At 39.0% G+C, this 17,776-nt stretch overlaps 1 protein-coding gene across 2 annotated transcripts in view; it reads left to right on the forward strand.

The window, feature by feature from the left end:
- LOC114841524 (fibroblast growth factor receptor 3-like) overlaps positions 1–17,571 on the forward strand; it is a gene marked incomplete at its 3' end in the record, with an annotated part of 65,570 nt that extends 47,999 nt beyond the window's left edge. For both annotated transcript variants that reach the window (XM_029126538.1, XM_029126539.1), the window contains 1 exon segment: positions 17,215–17,571. In XM_029126538.1, coding sequence (XP_028982371.1) covers positions 17,215–17,571 — 357 coding nt within the window.
- Positions 17,572–17,776: the final 205 nt, after the last annotated feature.

Raw genomic sequence — 17,776 nt, forward strand, 5'->3', positions numbered from 1 at the left:
TACGACACTTCATGGCCTACGAAAATAGCCTTCTGAGATGACTCCTTGAAACAGGTTATTTTTCAAATAACCGCCCAATTATCAGACACCCATCTCTTATTGAATTTCAATATTACTATCGAAAACGCGAAGTTTTAGGGAAAAATGTCAGATATTTTTATTCCGCAGGCTGCGAAATTTCCGGCAGTGAAGGCCACTCGAGATTGTTTCTTTCAAAGACTATTCATTCTCCAAAGAATGACCTAATCCACAAACATGATTCCTATGATATAGTCTCCGAAAAGCCACAGGTTTGTGGACATACATACATACCCGTGGCCTTACTTGCAACACAAAAAGTCAGAGAATTAATTTACAGTCGGCGCGTGCCCCGGGAACTACGCTTCCAACTATATATAGCCGCTCAACGCCTCAAAACACAAGAGACGCGTCTACCTCAGGGCGTTGTGTTTCACCTTGCGTCCCAATCAATCATTATTTTCCCCCGCCTCAAATGCAGAAAAAAGCCGATTTTCAAGCGTCAGTGAACCTTTTCCCCGTCATTTAAAAATATTCGAAAATTCCCCCTAACGTTTTGGCAGTGATGCAGTGTTGTTTGTCGGACGGAGGAAGTTCGTGGAAGATGAGGTGACTCGGAATGGGGCTGACTTGAAGAAACAAACCATCGTAAAATGATTGGATGTCGCTACTGAGGCTTTTGTCACCTCGGGGGTTATTCAAAAATCCCTACCTAACTGTGGCGGAATTCTCTGAGCATATTCCCTGCGAAGAGTTTTTGCACGTCTCGTCGGTGCCTGTAGAAAATCGTTGCTATTCTGGTACAAATCTCTGCGTCCACCAGATGGCTCGTGACGTCATCGTAAGATTCAAATACAATTTTTAGCATCATAATATTGGGCGAAAATGAAAAAAAATTGATAAAAAGTCCTAATGAAGCCCAATGATATTTGGTAAAAAAAGTACTTAGTAGGGATGGGAAAGAATGAAATGCGAAGAAATTGTAGTGTAAAGTGATTTATACGGGGTGAAGTAGACAAAAAATCGGTCCGAGCAAATTTGGAATCACATGCGATCCAGACGGTCTGAGCTGCGGTTGGAAAATAAACTAAATTTCATTTGCCTTGAGAGGGCCTTTCTGGAACACAACGCTTGTCACTGTTTTTGAAGAGAGGCAGGATGTTTAATGAAGGATATCACAAAGTAACTCTTTTCGACGATAACAAAGGGAACTATCGAGAAGGAATCATCTATAAAATGAATTTTCTCAGCTAAAAAAAATTCTTTTGGCATTTGTTGTGAAAAAAACCCGGTTATCAACAATCTTTGTCTCAGTTATTGATACTTGATATTTCTTTTTAATATTTTTTGATACAGTCTCTCACAAAAAAAAATATTGTAAACCTTTTCGATACATAGCAAAATTCCTCACGACGTAGATTTTTTACCTTTCTTGGTAATTTTCAACGATGTAAATTCAAATTCAGTTTGAGATCAAATAGTTCGTGGAATTTGTTATTCGTCTTAGAAATTCCACGAATTCTAATTTTTCATGACGAGCGATTTTTTATATTTCAGAGACGTGTAGAAATGCCATAAAAATTAATCGCTGTTGAAGCTTGTTTAGCTGCATCATAGTTTTTTTCTATTCGATATGGTTATAGTATGGTAGTTTTACCAATGGTTGAATTTACATCGTAGAAAATTCACACATAGCTGTTACATTGTTACGTGGCTGTTATTTTTTTAACTAAAAAAAAACAACAGTTTGAATGAAATGTAAAATCGTTATTAATTGGATGATGCTCTGAGAAACGAATGAAGCAGAAAGAAGGGTTCCAAAAAGTTTTTCTATAGAAAATAAAATTTTCTGAAAATAAAAATCTCCGCGTGATTTCGTGTAATAGATCTTCGTACAACGATGAACCGAATTGGAAAAATCAAATTTCATCAATTTACCTGAAAGATGAATGTTTCTTTTTACTGCAAAAAAAATTCTCGCAAACATCGTTTTTTGATAATGTCTCCTAATACCACGTCAATTTAACCAACTAATTTAATGCAATTCAAAATGACATGTGATTCTGACATATAGACGTTATAGAAAGGAAATAAAATGCATTCGCCTCATGCGGCGAATCTTCTGAAACAAGACTCATGACTGTTGTTAGCTAGAAGCAGGATGTTTAATCAAAGAAATTGTACCAGTACCCCCCTATCTTCAACGCAGAAAAACAGAAGGCAAATGATAAAGTCAAACAGGGATGAGGGAGAGAGATTTCATTGATAGTGAGACTTCAATGTTGAATCACGAATGCGAATGAAAATCGCAACGAAAAACATGAGACGTTTCTCGGTTTACACTAGACAGCAGTACCTATAATTAGATGTGCACTCTCGGTACGTTAGAATATGAGATGTTTTTCGCGCGTCCAACGGGCGACACTCCTTGATGGTGTCGTGGTGATTCAAAATCTCAGTTTTGGTAGCTGGCTTGAATCCAATGTGTAACGGCAGATGAATCTACTCAGCTTTTTCACTACTCGAGGATTTCTCATGAATGAGATAATGGGGAAACTCTTGAGAAAGGTGTTGCTGTCCGGTCACAACAAAAAATTGTGTGTTCGATTGGTGAAGCCGGCTCTCATCATTGTCGAGGACAACTTCCTTCCCCAATCGACACGTTGACATATCTCGGTCAAATGAATTTCATTGAGGGGAGAGAAGTGTTGGAATGGGAATTAGAAAATTGTTTTGTTAATGTCTTTACTACGTGTCGTAATGTTTTATCATTGTTATGAATTTTTAGGAAAGAATTATTGTACTACACTTGTGGAAAAATTTCATTACAAAAGACTAGCGCTATTGCAAGCAATTTCTGTTGAATTTCTATCGGAATGCTATGGAAATTATTTCGCAAATTGTATTGTAACCTTCCTGTGCAATTTTTGCTTGGAAAGAATCAACAGATTTTTATTTTTCTAACTTATTCTTTTGAGATTTTGTAGTATAAAATTCTCAAGTTTTGTTTGTCTTCATTAAGGTACTTCCTCAGTCGGTTAAATGGGAACAGTCGACAATGTATGAAAAATCTGAAATTTTGAGGAAAAATTCTTGAAATAGTCAGAAATATATTGCAAAAAGTCCAAACAAAATCGACCTCTTAGTTTTTTTCTTTAAAAAATTCTTAAAAATATCGTTTGTACAGCGTCTTATGAGAGTCACTTTTCAACTGGCCACGATGAACATCGACAATGTAAGAGAAATCCAAATACGCGCTTCACAGTATCGTAGACATTTCAAGAATTTATTTATGCAATTTAATGATTTATTTCCACATAAATGTCAGAGTAATTATCAAAAATGTATCGGTCGATTAGGGGGTTAGGAGAAAATGGTGGTCAGACATGGCAACATTGAGAGGAGACTTCTGCGCACGCGTGAGGCGCAGCGTAGCGCGCAATTCAAACTCTTCAAGTTACCTAGCGTAAATAAATACTTCAATTGTCTCAAATGCTATTTTATTTGTTGTTTTTTATTTCTCTGAAATTTCGGAACAGTGCACAAAATTGAAGAAAAAAATAAAACAAAAGCACTACATAAATTCATGAAATACCTTATCATGAGAATAATGAGAGGAAGTTAAAAATCTGTAATCACTTCAATGACTTTTCAAAGTAATCTGCAATTTTTTCGTACATAGTTTCAAGGTCAAACTTTCGAGGTTTATATGTGATATTAGTGTTCAATAGTTTAATGACTCCAATCTTTGCATCTTCCTGGGAAGCACTCTGCAAATTACTAAAAGCAATACCAGCTGCAGCCATTTTCTGCTTTAATGTGTTTGGAATGAGTTCAGGCAATTCTGAAAGGGAATTCACAATGTCTTTCTGTTTCTGAGAGTCCCTATACTTTGCTACGATGTCGGGTACACTGATGAGTTCAGAGAGAATTTCTTCAAAAGTAAAGGCGTTGCAAACGAAATGTTTCAACAGGTATACGTCATACACAGCATTATGAGCATTGGCTTCATCAAAATTTTTAACGTATCGTCGAGCTAGAGTAGATAATTGCAATTTACCTTTATCTGTTTTTTTCAAATTCATCTTTTTCTTGTACCCCTGCAGAGAGCAAAAAAACCCGACGACAACCTGCTAGAATTCATTGAGAAGAGACAACTTCTCAATGGATTTTAAAAGAATAGGCCCATCAAAACTCAGATTATGTGCAATCAAAATACATTTCTTTTTGAATTTTTGGAGATAACGAATGAATTGAACCAGGGCAGAGTGTAAATTGAATGATTCTATGAGCACTCCATGCAGAAAGAGATCTCCGCCAACATAGGTTATACCATATGTTGCTGTTGCTCTGGCATCGATGGGCCTAGATGGTTTCACTTATTTATTGAATATCTCTGATGCAATGCCTGCTGCGATCTGCAGAATGTGACAATAAACACCGAACCCTGTTGTCTCGAAGTCAATAAAAACGACTTGATAATTATCATTAGATAAGTCTTAACAAGCCACGGCGTAGCAGTCAATCCCATATGAGACTGATACATTACTCCTTCTGATTTTTCATTCCGGTGACGTAAAGCATTCCTTTTCTTCTTCAGCTCAATTCGATTAGCTTTTGTACTAGTCAAACTAGCCCGTTCAGCATTTCGATTTGCTTTTGCATCTACTTGTTGCACATGCTGACGTAGATTGTCATCAATGAATAAATGTAGTCTCTCATAGATTTGAATTATATAATTCTCCCCCTTATTTTTCTCCGCAACAGCTGCTCCTACGCGAAAGTCCATCGACTCACTCAGACTATAGCAATAACTCTTCGGTGCTTTTCTAGCTATAGCAGCGTTCAAGCTCTCATTGACTTGGCTGGATGCAGCGTCAGCAAACTTTTCAGGATTCTGGGCGCATTCATCAAAAATTGCTTTGATTGCCTGTTGCAAAACTGGATTCTCAAACCCCTGACCAATAGTACGATGCTCATATTCCTCGGGATTTTTTTTATAGCCACACCAATCATTGCATTGATCATGGTTATTAAAAGCATGATACGATATACTTTTTAGAGCAGCTGTTAGTCCTCCCACATTCCCCTTATTCTGAGCCATGACATACGTCAGACACCTTTGGAAATATTCAGCCGCAGTTATGTTCATCTCTCGTCCAGGATCTTTACTTTTGGGAATTGACTACAATCGACTTTTGACACCTTTGATGAGGTGATTTTTGTCAGATAACTTCACCACGTAATGAGAACCTGTTAGAGATCTGACTCCAGCTATTGCTGAAGAATCCTCATCTCCACAAAAAATCCCCACTTGCAGGTTATTTTTTTTCAAAATATTACTCTCTGTGGCTAATTTCAATGTTAAATGTGCTTCGATGGCTTTGGCCCTTCCTGAAAAATGCTTACGACAATCGTGGTCGTCCTTCGGCTGTCCCAACTGGCACCTTTTACAGCCTCGATTTGCTGTCGCGTAGTCAACAATCAGACCACTTTGTGTTCCGCTAAATGCAGCATAACCGTTAAGGCTATCGTAGCTCTTTCCATTCCCTCTTTTGGACCAGGCAGTATCGAAAGAAAGCATCAGCCTCACGATGAATGACACCACTGTTGATAGAATTGGAACCGTCCATGACCCTCTCCACCTAGAAGATGCTTTCTTTGGTTGACTAGACTCTTGGCTCACTCCAGGCGATGATTCTGATACTGATTCATGGTGACGAACTTTTGACATACCTGTGTTGTCCCCTAAATTGTGAACGATGAGTGAGTCCCATGACACGTGTACAGTTAATTAGCGTTTACCTGTGTTATCTTCGTTTAAATCAATATTCTCGCTCAACTCTGAATCTAATAAAGGTAATCCGTCGGGGAGTATAAAGTCCTTACGATGTTCGAGAGGCCTAGAAATTACCCACACATGCGAATATCTGCCACCAGTTTATTGCAATTAAATTTTGTCGAGAATTATGAATAATGAGGAGAAAAAAAATTTCACAGATTTTTCATTCATCAGTTGAGCCCAAAAAATGTTTATTTCTCATTCATCCTTTAATTACAATTATTGTTAAATTCATAAATACTTCATCTGCATATAAAATATAAAAATTGGAGGATAGAAAAAAATGGTGTTGAATTCTAAAGCGAAAAAAAAATCTAAATGATTGTAGTAGAACATATATGAAAATAATTAATCGATTGGCTCAACAGAGCATGTAAATGAATACAGGTAAATTGAAGTAAAAAAAGTATGAATTCTAGACATACAGTAAAAAATCACTGAATTGAGAGAATGTGTGTGTGCAAAATAATATACATGAGAAAAAATTCTCAGAGTATTAAATTGAAATATTTAGATAAAATAATGGATAAATTGGGTGACAATAGACCTTAAAAGACAATACTGGTAAACCAGAGGTAAAAGTGAGCAAAAAAAAGATGGAAATCAAATGAAAAATCAATGATTTCTCATGAAAAGAATGGTAAAAATGAAAATGACCCAGAATCCGTGAACCGTGGGCTTACACCATCTTTTCAATCTCCGCAGCATTTTGAATCGTCAATTCTCTCTCAATTTTCGCTGCTTTGTCGCAGCTCTCTTTGGCAATAGTTTCAATAACAGATCCAACAATTCTCTCGTGATCATTTTGGGTATTGTAGGGCAGTGTTGGCATATCCATACATGCTAATAGCTTATTCAGTGGTTGGTTCCCAATACCAGCGTGAATACACCCTATAGAAATCATTCCAAAGGTTCAATTGATTAAAATAACATAATTAAAATATTGAAATTAACATAATAATGAGAAGATAGGGTTTTGGATATTTACCAACAGCAGTTTTCAAATTAATTTCAAATCTCTCTTTTTTTCCACCTCCTGGAACTTTTGTGCATCTGCTTGTCGGTATACCCTTTACTTTCAGACAATCAAGATATTTCACGTGTAAGTACGATCCCAAATCTCGTTTTCGTTCTTTTATAGTGTTCTTTAAAGATGAGGGCTTCTCACAAACCGTGCATTCTAGCTCATTACCCAACAGAGTCAAATTCACAATACGATTTTCCACTTTCATTGGGTCTGACTCGTCTTTCTCATTACTCTCATCATTCTTCTCATCATTTTCTGCATTCTCATCATCAACGTTTTGTACAGCAGGATCACGAACTTTCCTTCCTTTATTGGAAACTCCAAGGTGTTGCACGGCAATTTTGCGGTCATAGATTTTTTTCTTGACGAATCTCCCTTTAAATGTTGGTCGTGATGGATTTTGAGAAATTTCCATGGTATTCTGTATCCTTTTGCTTTTCCAAGGCCCGGTTGCACCAACCCCTGTTAGGCGAATTTAACAGCCTGTTAGACTAACAGACTGTTAAAATTTATCTGTCCAGTAAATTTATTGGGTTGCACCAAAAATTTTACTGGTCCAGTATCTCCCCAGTAAACCACCCAGTAAATTTGAGGATATATTTAAGTACTTGTTACAGTTTGATACAGATCACATTATACATTCAGACATTTTCAACGATTAAATTTTCCAATCAAATTACGTGTGAAAATAGAAAAAAAATCATGGATATTCAGCTTCATTTAAATTACATTTTGTAAATAATTATTATTCTTTCAAACATTCCCTCCTTGCAAATAAATAATTAAAATTGTTTAAACTTTCAGAAACCTCATTTTTAGGCATGAAATCGATTGATGGTGAAATTCTGAATGTTAATAAATTTGTTAGTATTTCCAAAAAAATCGTTGGGTTGAACACTCATATTTTGAATAAATTTTTCATGAAAAATGATCGTAATCTTCAAAAATCGTATCTTTTGAATTATGTTATAAATTTTTCTCCAGAAGTAGACTTTCTGATTCTACCTCAGATTCTTATGCGATAAATTTGAAAAAATTCATAGATATCGAGCTTCATTCAAATTCCATTTTGTTGCAGTAGGTCACAACTGGGGTAGTTTCAAAACACTTTAGACTCAATTTAAACATTAATTAACTTTTTATTCTGTATTATTAAACGGCTTACAAATCTTTGGCACATGTCGTGCGGCCATCTTAGAAAAAACTAGTGAAAAAGAAAAATGGCGCAATGGCGCGTGGAACTAGAAAAGCTGATAGAAACAAAAATCACTAGATTTAAAAAAACTCCCTGAATCTTTTCCCAACATTCTCCCACCTTGAGTTGATATCAGAAGGAATCAACTCAAAACAAAACCTCTGAAGAATAAATGAAACATGAAACATAATGAAAGAATATACTTTCTCAATCTAATAGTCTTTTGGGTTTTTGAATGATGCGACCGCGTCTACTCTTGATCTCAATGTTCTCTCCTGTTTGATGCTCAATCAGATGATCAGGATCTTCATGCTTCTTCTCGACGGCAGACGAACCACTGGACTCATCTGTCTTCATCTTAATTCTTTCCGGTGGAGGAGGCACTTGGTCTGTAATCATGTGGACTGTTTCCACAGGTGACATCTCTAGAGGGTAAAGTCTCTGAATCGGCCGAATCGAGTAGCCATCCCCTGTCTTAACTTTTACGACTCGTGTCTCACCATCTTTCCCCGGAAACAACTGATCGACACGTCCCAGGGGCCAGTCCAACCTCTTCTTGTTATCATTTCCAACAAAGACTACATCTCCTTCAGCTACAGATAATGGAGACGCCTTTGGGCCTCTTACTCGTGTCAGTTGTCCCAAATACTCCGTTCGAAAACGTTGTCTCAACTTTCGTCGCAAGCGTTGTCTGTACTTGAGTCGTTTATTCAGCGACGTGCTGTCCACTCTATCCAAATCTGGCACTCCACACTCCCTCAAATCTCTCAAAAATACATCAGGAGACAACGGAACCAACTGCTGGGTGTCCTCAGCCAAATAAGTTAGAGGCCGAGCATTGATAACGGCTTCACAATCACAGAGTGTAGTGGAGAGCTCTTCATATGACAAGCAGGCTTTCCCTAGAGTTCTTCTCAACAACTCTATCACCATACGTACGAGTCTCTCCCACCATCCTCCCCACCAAGCTGCAAGAGGTGGGCTGAACTTCCATTCTATTCGACTCAAAACACCTTGCTCCACAACTTTGTCCCAGTCGAGGTCACGCAGAGCATTACAGGCCCCTACAAAATTCGTACCATTATCACAATAAATGGTAAGTGGCCTTCCTCTTCGTGCTGTAAATCGCCTCAGGGCTTCCAGAAAGGCGTCAGTAGACAATGACTTCACCAACTCTAGATGTATTGCACGATAAACTGCCCAAGTGAACAATACCACCCAATACTTCTCACCTTCTGTCGAAAATAGAGGCCCTGCCAGATCAACACCAGTCACCTCAAAAGCAGCAGCATCTCTTACTCTATTCTGTGGCAAAGGTATCGGATTAGATTCGAACCTCTTGGCAGTGAAACGTCGACAAATTACACACCCTCGTATGACTGACTGTACGACTCGTCTACTTGACAGAATCCAAAACTGCTCTCTCAATTTATTCATCACGACATCGATGGATCCATGGTGGAGAGTCAGATGATACAGGTGGATCAGTTTCTTGACTAAAGGATGATGCTGATCAAGGATTATTGGACAACGAAACCCCAGAGAGTCGTCTCTGTATGTCACTGGTGTTTTGAGGCGAAGAAGACCCATTTCATCCTTGTACACTATCATACCTGACAGCCGCTGGTCCTCCGCTGGTTCTCCGTCGAAACACTCCGCTTGTGTTACTCTCAAGGCCACTAGCTCAGCTCTCGTAATCTCCAAAACACTCAAACAGCCCTCGAGTCTTGGATATTTTCTCGGTCTGCCATTGTTAATGAACCGCAACATCCAAGCGAAAAGACGAATTTTCTTGGAGTATCTGGAGAAGCGTCTCAAGTACCAATGTGTTTCTCGAACCCTCAGTAGCCACGAGACACGTAGAACTACTCTCAAGTGTCTTCTGTTGTTTAGTACTCTTGTTGACAGTTTTTCGAATTTCTTTATTGACTCCGGCTTCATCTGCATTTACTGTAGTACTGGGCCACTGCTCAGGAGGAAGACGTAGCCAATCTGGACCCTTGTGCCAGCCTGAATCAACTAACTGCTTTGCTGTACATCCTCTCGAGGGCAAGTCCGCAGGATTGAGGGTACCAGGAAGATGTCTCCAAGCCTTTGCCTCTGACAAACGTCGAATCTCCTGAATTCTATTCCACACGAACGTACCCCAGGGTTTATCACGCTGAATCCATGCAAGAACTGTTGAGGAATCTGTCCAATAATGTAACTCTGGTTGTTTATCAGTGAGAGCAGAAACAACTGAATGCATGAGACGTGCTCCCACCGTTGCTCCCAGCAATTCGAGGCCAGCAATAGTTGTTGAACCCTTTGGTGCTACTCTGGATTTAGCGACAACGAATCGAACGTCAACATCATCATGTAGTTCCACTCTTGCATATATAACAGCAGCATATGCAGTGTTACTGGCATCCAAAAATGCGTGTAGAGAAATTGAGGCTTCAGCTATGCCTGCACCAAAAATCCATCGTGGTATTGTCAATTCCCTCAGGTAGTTGAGCTGCTCTAGCCAAGAGGTAAATGAATGTCTCGTTTTGATATCAATTTCTGTGTCCCAACCTAATTGTTCATCCCAAAGTTTCTGCAACAATAGTTTAGGATAAATTAACACAGGACATATCATACCTAAGGGATCAAACAGCTTCTGTGCAATGGAGAGGATTATTCTCTTGGTGATCAACTCTGGTGGCTGTTCCTGGAGGACTGTGTAGACCAGCAACAATGTATCATTCACTCGATTCCATTTCAGACCTAGAACGGAGGACTCTGCTTTCACTCCACTCATACCAGAATGTTCCCAATCCCTCAAGTCAAATTCTCCTGCCTTGAGGGTTTTCGTAGCTACTTCTTGGAAACTCTTGGTACGTTCTAGGGTGTCCACGCTGGTCACACAATTGTCCACGTAGAATGACTCCTTCAGTTGGCTAAGAATTTCTCTGTCACTTTCATTGTCTTCGCTAGCCATAGCTCTATCCAGGTGTAAGTCCAAAGTGCCTCCCAGTATGAATGGACTGCTGGACACGCCGAATACAACTCTTCAATATCGATACACCTGGTATTCAAGTTCATCTGAGGATGCCTTCCACAGGAATCTCAAGTTATCTCGATCCTCAGGACCTATGCTGATCTGGAGAAACGCCTTACGGATGTCTGCAATTATCCCAATCCTTCTTTCTCGAAATCTCATCAGTAAATTAGGAATAAGTTCAATGAGATTTGGCCCTGATTCAAGACAATCATTCAGCGAAGTTCCCAGCTTAGTTTTCGCTGATGCATCAAATACAGGCCGAATTCTAGTGGTGCTGCCTTCTTTAATCACGGGTCGGTGAGGAAGATAATAACTGTCTTTCGATACCTCATGGTCAGGAACCCTTTCAATTATGCCTTCTTCGAGCCAGTTGTTGAAAACTTCCTGATAATCTGAGAGAAGGTTGCTGGACTGCAACTTGTTCAGCACACCTGCTAATCTCTTTTCTGCCATGCCCCGATTGTCTGTCAAGGGTGGATGTGTCTCCTTCCAGGGAAGCAGCGTCTCGTAGCGTCCTTCTTCGTTGACAATTGTGGTATCAATGAACTTGTCGAGAACTTCTCTCTGATGCATCTCCTTGGTTTTCTTTTCAACTGGGTCGGTGATACCCAGGACATCTAAACTCCAAAGATCTGACACACTGGCTTCTTGAGTAAACATGGAGATAGTTGACAACACCGAATCACTCTGCCCTGCATTCTGCTGCGTCTTCCCCATGAGTGTCCAACCTAGACGAGTGCCAACTGCTGTAAGACCAGACTGGAGATTCAACACATCACCTGTATATAATTTTCCTGCGACATCTGCACCGACAAGCAGCGCAATGGGTAGGGGACCTTCTCCAACGTCACTCAGTTTCACAGACTTACGACGTAGCTCTTCAACCCATGGGCCATTGCTCACTTTGGGTATGTTGTGACAGATCATTTCTTGATCATAGGCTACAAAATTACAAGCGAAAGTATCATCCATACTCTTCAAACGAACTGTGTAGGTGTTGTGTTGTTGGGGCTGAGTGCGAGAACCACCAAAGAGCGAATGAATCATCGTTTTCTGCTCCAGGACCTCGTATTTCATAGACTCTGCTATTGTGGCTAGAACATAACAACGATGAGAACCCGTGTCTATAATTGCTCTTACCTCACGTTCTGCCTTTCCATTGACGATCTTGACTTTTAGGGTCTGGAGTAAAACTTCGAGATCTGAAGAGAAGTTTGCGAGGTTAAGCTCTTTCGTCTCGACTTTAGATGTTTCTTCTGCACCACTGCTCTCGGTTCTTTCTCGACACATCAGGAGCACGTGTCTTTTTCCACATCAACCACATGTATCCTTGAGTCTGCATGTCCTGTAGCTGTGATTAGTCTTGAGACACTTGAAGCAGGCATTCTTCTTCTTGGCCAGTTCAGTCCTCTCAGTCAATGTCATTTTCCTAGCTTTCTCGCAAGCTGCACTATCATGATTTCCATCACAGAAAATGCAAACAGCTGATGCAGCGCTTTTGGTGGCAAGGAGACCAGCAACTGTTGGTATGGATTTAGACTCACTTTTCGATTTCTTCTTGGACTTTGACTCATTATTCTCACTCTGAGTTGATGTAGAGATGCTGAAACCCTTCCTAGCCATGTCGATTCTCTGATCTGCTTCCACCTCAGCTTCCAGGAAGTCCATAAAGTTGTTCAATCTCTCTTTCGCATCTGGAATCTGCAGTGTGGATGAATGACGTTGCCAAGCACGCAGAAGTTCTTCCGGAAGTGAAGACTCGACTAGTGGATATAACATTACAGCACACATGTCTGTCGTTACTCCCATGGACTCGAGGGCTCTCAACTGCGTCTTGAGTGATCGTAGATACTTGACAACTCTTTAACCTCTTTATTGTTCACTGCATTGCTGAGAACGAGCTTCAGAAGTTCTCTTACGTACGTTTCAACTAACAATTCCTTTTTTCCAAAACGATTACGTAAACTGGCAACAGCATCATAATTCTCTGGTGTGGGTGGGAAACTTTTAACTAATTCTGCTACTTTGGATCCCTCCACCATACCTTGGACCAGATACGTGAATTTCTCTTCTTTGAGAATCGTTTGGTCTTCATCAATTGGTTTAAATAAACTCCACCACTGGAGGTAATTCTTGAGTTCACCATCAAACTTGGGAGGCTAAATTTTCGACAAATTATAGCGTCTGTTGTGGTGAATAGCCTGTATAACTTGAGGATTGTCTCCCTGAACCACTTGGATGGGTGGGATACCTGGTGGAGGTTCGAGTGCTTGTACTTTGAATTTCACTTCGTGATACTGTTTTTTGTACTCGTCTTGTTTCTCGAACTCCGAGTTCAAGGCGTCGTCGAACTCGATTTCGAAAAAAGTATTTTCAGGCTGGAACATTGATTTTTTATAAATGAATGAATTATATTATATAATAATTATTATCCATAAAAAATGGTCGTAGGGGACCCAGGGTAAAGTGAAACGCCGGGCAAAATGAAACGATAGCAAAAACCGAATGTATGGCGGAATTCAGATGATTTGTTTTTTTTTTCGTATCAACTAGGCGGAGGAAAGGGGTAAAATGGGTTATCAGGGTCACCCAGTTTACCACCGTCCAAAGCTCTTATTTCACAAGGGTCGAACGGACGGGTAGAATCAAATAGTTATATGGGTCAAACGTTAGAGTCGCCTGAAAGGATCACAAGGGCCATACAGGAGGGTGAAGGAAGAAAATCTTTCCCGTTTGGACCTTCTAATTGTTTCACCGTTTGACGGGATCTATAACCGTTTTGTTACACTGTTTCGTGTGAAAAATTTATGAAATAATTAACAAATTATGGTGACTGTATCTCCACTATGCCCCTGTCTAGACGGTGGGCCAATTCCCAAATCACTCGAACACAGAAAATTCTAACCTAATCCTCAAAACTTCCCTACTATAAACAGTCCATCGCATTTATGGTTATTGCCATAATCCTCCGTGCGTCCTAATCCCTCATCATCACCTGGCGTTCATAATCCCTCGTCCGCCTGACCGGCGCCTGTGACGTCACGACGGAAATTTCCCCGCCGAGACCCCCGAGCCAATCACAGCTCACCGGCGGGAACTTACAGCGCCGAACCAATCAGAAGCCAGGATTTCACCCATCCCTTCACCAATTGTTCCACCAATCATATCCTTGCACTCTCCTTAAATACCGCACACTTTCTACACTCATCATCAGTCAATCATACACTCGACATTCACTTATCGCTCAACCACTGGAAAATACATCAACAGAGAGGACAAGTCATCTTACGACTAACTCTCCACTCTTGTATTAACGTTCAAAAACTCAAATATATTTCGCTCAACGTTGGATCTCTGGAGTCTTCATTTCAATAACCTGCTCACCTCCACAAAATTCATATTTTTATCGTTTTCCATAAATCCTTCAGCAATAATCAATTTTCTACCCTAAAAATCATTTATTCGTAATCGTAACGGATTTTCCTCCATTTCAAATTTTGCACGGAGAGAAATTCTCTAAAAAAATTCTAGTGCTGGCACTGGAAAAAGGGCTCAAAGTGACGGCCAGGGAAAAATTCCAGCACTGGAACTTTTATTTGGTAATACGTGACTTTTTCCCGTATTTATATGACATTTTCACTTTCTTCCCCCCCCCCCCCCCCCCCCCCCCCCCCCCCCCCCCCCCCNCTAAATAATGAACTCAGAAATCGTAGGACCCTCCCTCTGAATGTCTTTCGTAATAAATGAACAGCCCCGCACTGGTTTAAATCCTGATTTTTCACCATTTTTTCACTAAAAAATCCAAACGGCCATTAAATTGAGAACAAAATACCCTTCCGAACCGAATCGAATTTCCTGGGAATTCCGTGCAGTTTTTAATGATTTTCAAATTTATAGTGAGGGTGGAGCTACTTCAATAGACAAACTTGATGATTGAAAATCTCAGAATCTATAGTTTTCAAATTTTTTCAACAGATCTGTAGAATAACAATCACGAGGTACTTTTTCGAAAATCGACTTCTAAACAACCAATTTCATTCTTTTCCGAATAAAAAATTGCAATATCAAGCAAAACAACCCGGAGAATGAATACTTCTAAATTTTTTCCTCAAATCCAAAATACTATAATTATTTTCAGGATTATTTTCCTGGCTGTTTTGCAGGAATATTGATTTTTTAAATTAAAAAAGTCACGGAATTGATTATTTAGGAGTTGAAACAAGTACCTCGTAATTGTTATTCTACACATATTTGAAAAAATTTTGAGAAAAAAAGACCCTCGTAGCTCTAAAATTGAGTACACTGAACTATTTTTTTAGATTTCAAGCGCCTGGAGGGCAAACATACAATAAACAATCTTGTTTTGCACTCATTCTTCGTTTTTCAAGATATATAATCGATCTTCAATGTACGATAAATCTCACTGCAATATTCCGTGACTTTTAAAACTCGTAGTAACCTCTCCTTAAATGAAAAACAGTTTGTCCATTTTATCCACACGATCCCTTTAACCGTGTGGGTTTAAGAACTTTCGATCCTCCTGATCACTCTCTCATTTGACCCTCAAAACTATTTGACCATTAAGAATGAAATTCGCTACCGTTTCACTTTCCTTCGCGTTTCATTCTACCTCTCGTTTTACTTTGCCGGGTCATTTCACTTCGCCCCACTCTCCCCTAATTTTCAAATATTGCAATTTTCTAATTATTTTATCAATTCTGTTCCAAAAGCAGACTTTCCAATTTTTTTCAGATTTTTAAAATGTTTCCTAAAAGTTTAAAATGAAAAATCAAACTCAAACCTTTCAAAGTTTAAAAAATGAAATCATTGCAAACTAATTGAGGATTACTTAACAGACATTTACCGGGGGGATAAATCTCTGTTGATTAGACTCTCGATAGACCTCCAGTAACATCCGAATAAAATTTATCAAAGATTTACCAGAGGTTTACTGGCTGGTAACTTTAACAGGGGGTGCTGCAACCGGGCCCAAAACTAACGAAATACTGGTTTACGAAAAATAAATTGCAATAGCACTCATAAACAACACGGTCTAACTAACTCTAACCTCGGTAAGATAAGACAGTCGCTCACGTGAGAGGCAACACTATAGTCTCCGAGAGGTTCTCAATAGTATGGTACAGCATTACACCGAGTACAATCATACCAACTCCATCGAAATAAAATGCGTCGTTGCCAAGTCAATCGTAGAAATTTCAATTCATTAATAAATTCGTATAATTAATTTGCAGCAATGAAAACAAATTTTCACCAATTCATTTTAAATCATTCATTGAAATATAACCGATCGGCAAACAATCTATTTATAAATCTAATTTTTTTTTTTGAATGATGCAGCGGAGTGTCGGAATCTCTGACGTTTATACCCACTCTATACCCCAAAATTAGACTGAGGAAGTACCTTAAATCCAAGAAAGAAAATTATTTATTCAAAAATCGGAGAAATTATGAAACAATCTCTATAAAAAGATTGCACAGAAAAATGGTATAATCTTCAAAGGAAATCGGCACAATACAAATACAGTTTTCTGGAACTATTTGAATTAGAAAATAATGTTCCAAACCTTTTTTATAGCACATTGAGTTTTAACAAAAAAAGACCTTCGATATTTTCTTGTAAACCTTTTCCGTCCGAAGATATCTGCAAAAAAATCTGTAAATCAGTTTGTTCTGAAGGTATTTCCTATTCTGTTTTTACCACTCAGCTATTGGATTCTAGAGAAAGCGTAACAAAGTTGAAAGTTACTGACTATCTATCAATCACACTTGAAAACATTAGCAACAGTCCCCAACAATTCATGAAAATAATTCATCAAAAATAAAAATTTTCTCTCACCAGCAAATGGATCTGCAAAAATATTATGAAGTTTAAAATTCCCTGTGTTTACGTGTGCTTTTTATTTTACGAGAAATCCGTGGGCGTTTAGACTCAAGCTCCTATGGCGCCTGTACTATAACGCTGCGAGGACTGAAAAAGCAATGTCGATGATGCTGTGGCATCCCGCACATTTCTCAGAATCGTAGTTTTACTAATTCATAATCCCGGGACTGGGTAATAATAATTCTACTTCTCTCGTTTATTTCAGATACATTCAACGAAGATGTAATACTCCAGGAAGGAGAGAAGTTAATTGTACGCTGTCCAGCGACTTATGAGGATGAGGAGGTGACGTGGTTCAAAGAGGAAACACAATTTCGGGGGGTTTCCTCGAGAATTCGAGTGCTCAAACAGTCGTTGAGATTTAAATATGTAGAAATGATGGACGAGGGAAATTACGGATGTAGGTTGGCGACTAGTAACTCGTTAGAGTGGAGAAACGTCACAATTAGAGTTGAGGGTGCGCAGAATGATGGATATCAAAGTGAGAGTGCGGGGCTTGGCAGCGTCATGGGAGCTCTCAGACCTGAAGAGGAAACCAATGAGCTTGATATTGGTGCCAAAAGTAAGTCAATTCTTCAAAAGCCATTCAATTCGAAGATTGAATATTTAAACAAGTCAATTTAAACATGCTTTCGTTGGGTTTGATTTTTCATTGGATTATTGCGTGAAATGTTTTATTGAATAGAGTGACGCAGTACTTCAAAATACCTATTTACTAATTAATAACAAATATGTATTTTTCTTAAGTATCAAAAATAGTGGAAAAT

Source organism: Diachasma alloeum, unplaced genomic scaffold, assembly GCF_001412515.2.
Source record: "Diachasma alloeum isolate Michigan unplaced genomic scaffold, Dall2.0 Dall_scaffold_00675, whole genome shotgun sequence".
NCBI classification, from domain to species: Eukaryota; Metazoa; Arthropoda; class Insecta; order Hymenoptera; family Braconidae; genus Diachasma; species Diachasma alloeum.